The sequence below is a fragment of the Chelonoidis abingdonii genome, unplaced genomic scaffold (genome assembly GCF_003597395.2).
Source record: "Chelonoidis abingdonii isolate Lonesome George unplaced genomic scaffold, CheloAbing_2.0 scaffold0027, whole genome shotgun sequence".
In the NCBI taxonomy this organism is placed as follows: Eukaryota; Metazoa; Chordata; order Testudines; family Testudinidae; genus Chelonoidis; species Chelonoidis abingdonii.
In genome coordinates, this window is record NW_027424288.1 from 516457 (window position 1) to 522456 (window position 6000).

The 6000-nt window shown below is 40.8% G+C and overlaps 1 protein-coding gene across 1 annotated transcript in view; it reads right to left on the minus strand.

Annotated features, from left to right (window-relative positions):
• The window catches only part of RBM20 (RNA binding motif protein 20), a 34484-nt gene extending 28887 nt beyond the window's left edge, over nt 1-5597 (minus strand). The window contains exons 1-5 of the mRNA XM_075061353.1: nt 5515-5597; nt 4247-5450; nt 3304-3365; nt 3051-3142; nt 2599-2696 (exon numbers count right to left, since the gene is read on the minus strand). Of these exons, the coding sequence (XP_074917454.1) occupies nt 2599-2696; nt 3051-3142; nt 3304-3365; nt 4247-5450; nt 5515-5597 (1539 nt within the window). The remainder of the gene's footprint in view (nt 1-2598; nt 2697-3050; nt 3143-3303; nt 3366-4246; nt 5451-5514) is intronic.
• Between the last annotated feature and the right edge of the window lie 403 nt (nt 5598-6000).

Genomic DNA, 6000 nt, shown 5'->3' on the forward strand with positions numbered 1-6000 from the left:
CTAACCTTAGAATCTATAAATCTATCAAACTGAAAGCACGCTAATGTTGTGCCAATATTTTAAAAAGGTAAACAGGATGAGCCGGGTAATTATAGACCTGTCAGCTTGACATCAATCCCAGGAAAAATAATGAACAGTTGACTCAAGTGATAAAGTGATAAAGAAGGGTAATATAGTTAATGCCACTCAATATCGGTTTATGGAAAATAGATCCTGTCAGATTAACTTGATATCTTTTTGTGATGAGATCACAAATTTGGTTGATTAGAGACTATGGTGCTGATGTAATCTACTCAGACTCCTGAAAGGGATTTGACTTGGTACCACATGGCATTTTGTTTAAAAAAACTAGAATGATACAAAATTACCATGGCACACATTAAAGGGATTAAAAACTAGCTAATTGACAGATCTCAAAATATAATTATAAATTGAGAATCATCATCAAGAGGGCGTGTTTCTAGTGGGGTCCTGCAGGGATCAGTTCTTGGCCCTACACTATTTTAACATTTTTATCAGTGACCTGGAAGAAAGTCAAACCACCACTGATAAAGTTTGCAGATGGTGCAAGGATTGGGGGAGTGATAAATAATGAAGAGGACAAGTCACGCATACAGAGTGACCTGCATGGCTTGGTAAGCCAGGTGCAAGCAAACAATGTACATTTTAATAGGGCCAAATGTAAAGTTGTACATCTATGCTCAAAGAAAGTAGGCCAGCCATACTTACAGGAATGGGGGGGTCTATTCTGGGAAGCAGTGATTCACTTGGGGGTTATGTTAGATATTCAGCTGAACATGAGCTTGCAGTGCAATGCTCTGGCCAAAAGGGACTCACACAACACTTGGATCCATAAACAGAGGAATCTTGAGTAGTAATAGGAAGGTGACATTACCTTTGTATTTGGCACAAGTGTGACTTCTACTGGAACACTGTGTTCAATTCTGGTGTTTACAATTCAAGAAGGAAGTTGATAATTGGAGAGAGGTCAGAGAAGAGCCATGAGAATGATTAAAAGAAAACATGGGATGGGTGAAACACTTTGAATAAGGTAAGAACTAACTCAAATCTTCATCCCAGACTCAAAGAGGACTCACGGAAGGTGAAGGTTAAGGGATGACTTGATCAGAGTCTATAAGTACCTACATACAGAACAAAACTTTGAAAATGATATAACACGATCCAATGGCTAGAAGATGAAGCTAGACAAAATCAGACTGGAAATACGGCACAAATTTAACAGTGAGAGTAATTAACCATTGGGACAACTTACCAAGGGTTGTGGTGGATTCTCCATCACTGATAACTTTTAAATCATGATTGGAAGATTTTTCTAAAAAATATGCTCTAGTTCAAACAGGTATTATGGTTTGTGTTATACAGGAGGTCAGACAAGATGACCATAGTGGTCCCTTCTAGTTTTATCATCTATGAATCTCCGAACATCCATGGCATGAGAAAAACGAGAGCACAGAAGAATAATGACCATATTAAAACAAACAGGGTGACATTTCCGAAGGTGATAACTAAAAGCAAATAGGGGCGAGATGGGAACAGAATCAGCTTGGGTTTCCAAGATGCTTTTGATGCCATAATGCTCAGTAGACTAGCGCATACCAAGCTGAACAGAAAAACACATTTGGATCTTATTTATTATTTATATTGCAGTGGCACCCAAAGTGAACCTTTGACTTCCCTATTTTTCACCCGAGCTTTTCTATATTTCAGTTTTAACTCCCATCTCTTTATATTTTTATCATTATTATTATTAGCCCTTTTAAATTTAAAAATCAGTTTCAACTTTAGCTTTTGTTTGTATTTAACTCTTGCAATTTTTTATCCACGTGGATAAAAGTTCAGGTGACCCGGGTGAGACTGTAACAGGGGAATATTTTTGGCATGTGAGAGGAACAATGATGAATGCAGAGAAGAGTTACAACCTGAAATCATGGAAAGGTGAACAGAGATGTGAACTTGCTGAAACATTACTAATGGCACTAGCTCAAGCAAGTAGCACAGAAAGTTTAACTAACAGAAAACTAGTCCTATAGAGCACATGTTCCCAAACTGGGGGCTGTAACCATTGGGGCGGGGAGAAAACAGGTATCAGGGACTTGCACCCATCCTGACTTTCCCATATTTCTAAATAAGAGGGTGTCCCAGTGTGGGGAAGGTTGAACATCACTGCTAGAAAGTACTCTATCAAAAGGATTACATGTTGCATGTTACATGTTGCTCGTAGGGATGGGTGAAACATTTTGAATAAGATAAGAACTAACTCAGATCTTCATCCCAAGCTCAAACAGGACCTGAGCCTCTTTGGGGTTTAAAAACATTCAGAAAACCATTCTCCTGATTCATCCAATCCAGGTTTCATCTGGGCCACACAACAAAAATAACCATAAATGTGTAAAAAAGTCCCAACTCAACCAAGACCAGAAACATGTAGGAGGTACAGGCAAATCTGAATAAAGAGCTGAAGTTCTAGTTGCTTATCCAAAAGGGACCTTAAAATTAGTTCACTGTTGATTTGAGTAAGTGTAGTCTGTTTCTGCAATTAAATCAAGGAAGAAGAGATTATCTGCCTTATATACTCACTTTTACTCCAGATGGAGGGGAAGAAAATGTAGGACCTGGCTGACCAAAGGCTCTTGTTGACATAGTGGTATAAGATGAGCCAGCATTCAATGGGTAATCTAAATAATGGATTGCACACACACAGTGAAAACCTTGTATTAACTGTATGTATGTGTCTAATTTTAAAAGACCGCTTCTAAATACATCAGAATTATTATTCACGCTTCTGCACAGAACTACAGATTGCGCGGTACTACAGCAAAAAACACGAATGAAAGGAAAAACAAATTCATACTTTAAGGTACAATGTTGCTTTCTTGGCTTTAGTTCTTCCATAAACTCTTAGCAGAGAAAGCTTAAGAAGGGACCGCTTAGGATGAAAGTTTATAAAAAAAAAGGTGTTCATTATAAAATTACTTTCTTTTTCATTTTTATTTGCATACTTATTATTTATGAATACTTAAACAACTCACCTTCGATGCCAGAAGGGTTGAAAACTGATGTGCTATTTGGAGATGAATGCAACGCTGCCTCTGCTGAACTTAACACACATCGGATGCCAGTGCTTGAAAAGGAAAAGAGAGCTTTACTTCAAGAAGCAGGAACATAACAAACGCAATATGTCAAAATTTCGGAGGCCCAGATTCAACCCTGGTATAAATCTATTGAAGTTAGTGATGTTACACCAGCATGAATTTGGCCGAAGATCTCTGAAACAGTACTTACTTTTCTGAGAAAACCATACATTTTTGGATGTGAAGATTTCCTTTAATGTGCTGATCCCAGTCCTATGTTGAAATAAACAGGACATGACTGATAAGTGTACAACAGAGGCTGTTTTTGAAATCGCTTATTTCATATACTAGTAGTTTCATTTAACTTTATAGTTCATGGAAAAAACCTGGCAAGAGAATCTGAGGTGTGATTCATGAGGTAAGTAAGAATAAAAATGCTTACTGTATAAGAAGGGTACTAAATGGAATGATTCTAATTCTACATGGACTTTCATTCCATGCTTACATGAATTCACAACTTGTAAGTAAAATACTATAAATGGATGTTAAAAAGACTCCAGCTCCTGAAAATTGTCTATGCATGACTTTTCTCAAGCAATTAAGTTTATGAGTATTAAATCAGTTAAGTTAGTATAGCTGAAGGCCTCATCCTTCAAGATGCTCAGTACCATCAAATTCCATTAGTGTCCATTAATTTTGAAGGTTCTCAGCACCTCGGAGAACTGCGACCCTGCTCATAAAAATGTTCTGTTTTTGTTTCAGCATGAAACAAAAGCAAATGCCAAGACCTCAAAAGTTGCCTCAAAACAGAATTGCTGTCCTCCAGTCAACTCTACAAATTATATCCTCAGTTACATCCAGGTAGCTCCAGTCAAGATTGATGGGGTTACACAAGTAGCGTAACTTAGCTTGCAGCATCCTTCTTACTAGTGATGATGCACAAGGAGGAAAGAACCCATCTTGACTCTCAGAGACTAGTTAGAGTTTGCGGGACTGGTATCTCAAAGCCAACATAGTCATTTTTACTTGTGAAGTAAGCAAGTTCGATATGATATTAGTGACACAAGATGAACAGAGAACTCCACATTATGAATTTAGTTGAATCACTCTGCAGAGTAGAATCACCCCTTAATGTGTTAGATGGAATCACTTACCTTTAGATCAAAGATCTTTCTGTCACATATTGTGCAGACGTGTGGGAAGTGAAGAGGAGCTATGCCGTGAAAGTCATTTAGTTCATGAGGCTGAAGTGATCTCACCGACAAATCAGATGTTTTTGTGGTCAACTCATCATTCTGCCTCATTTGGGAACTACTGAAACTTGGTTTACTATTGTTAAGTCTGTGGAAAGGAAGTGTAGTCCCAGCACCAAACTTTGTGTCAGGTGTCGGTTCTTCAGGGTTGTACAGTTCATTTCTTATTTCATACTGCTGACCTGTGGACGGCCACAAGTTGCCACTGACCATGAGGTCAGCCTTGTTCTGGCTGGAGAAATTAGGAGTGTTTTCCCACTGGCTATTTGCACCTGTGTTATGTACCACAGGGCCTGCTTCTCCTTTCTGACTCACAGTTTGATGAGCACTCATCTGTGGCTCACCAGAAAAACCCAAAGATTGTATTCCTGTTGGATGCTGTCCTTTAGAATTGGGGCCATAGAAGTCTTTCTGAAGTCCAGGCTGACTGTCTTGTTTTAGTTGGCCGGAAGGACCAAAATGACCTTCATAGGGTACCCCTCCTGAGGAGGAGGAGACTGAGTGAGACCCACTGGTCATGAAGTTGTGCTGATTGCCCTGGCCTGCATCAGCGGTGTATACTTGAGGGGCAGACACATTTTGTTTATTGTAGTCATAAAATCCTCCCACAGCAGACGAGTGGCCTGTCTCATTGAGACTCATAACTACAGCTGGTTGGCTGGATGTCTGAGACATTACACCTCCAAAGGGGTGCATGACAATAGAATTTGGGTTTTGATTCTGTATATTCCCAATAGGCCCCATGCTTCCTCCTGGTACCGCTAAAGCTGGATTCTGTGCTGGAAAAGGTATTCCACTAGATGGAAATCTAGTATTGGCGATCACAGGTCCTTGCTGAGGTCCTCCGGCATGCCCCTGGGGTGTGTTAATCATGGATGGATGTCTTAATTGATTAAACAGAGGCTGAGACATGGCCACTTTGGAGAGAACTTGATTCAGAACAGTTGCAGCTGCTGTGTTGCTGGTGACTGCTGTCTGAGCCAATTTTAGCCTGTGCAGGGTAAGCTGGGCTTGTAGCTGAGCGAGCTGAAGACTTGCAGGAGAAGGAAGCAGTGGATTTGGAGCGCTGACAGAGAATAGATTTTTGTCCAGAAGCTTGGCTGCACTGAAAAGGAACAGGAGACGGTTTTGTTAAATTAATCTAAAAGTTAACAGCAGCCCCTTCTTACCATAATGGGACCTGGGCTAAGAAGCTACATTTTCTCAACTTGTGGAGGGCGAGATGGTGGTTTATGACATAGCAGTAAGCCATCTCTCTTAAGTGTCTAGTGCCATATTCATTTCAATTAAAATGTCATTAGGGAGATCAGTGTTGCAAAGATGGAAAAAAAGCCACATGTTTATCTAGAGTCTGATCTAGGGTTGCCAACTTTCTGATTGTAGAAAACTGAACACCCTTGCCCTGCCCACTGCCCCGCCCCTTCTCTGAGGCCCCACCCCCACTCACTCCATCCCCCTTCCTTCAGTCACTTGCTCTCATCCACTCTCGCTCACTTGCTCATTTTCACTGGGTGGGCGCGGGAGGGGGTGAGGGCTCTGGTTGGAGGTGCAGGCTCTGGGGTGGGCCCATAAATGAGGGGTTCATGGTGCAGGAGGGGGCTCTGGGCTGGGGCAAAGGGTTGGGGTGCAGGGGGGCGGGTGAGGTCTCTGGTTTG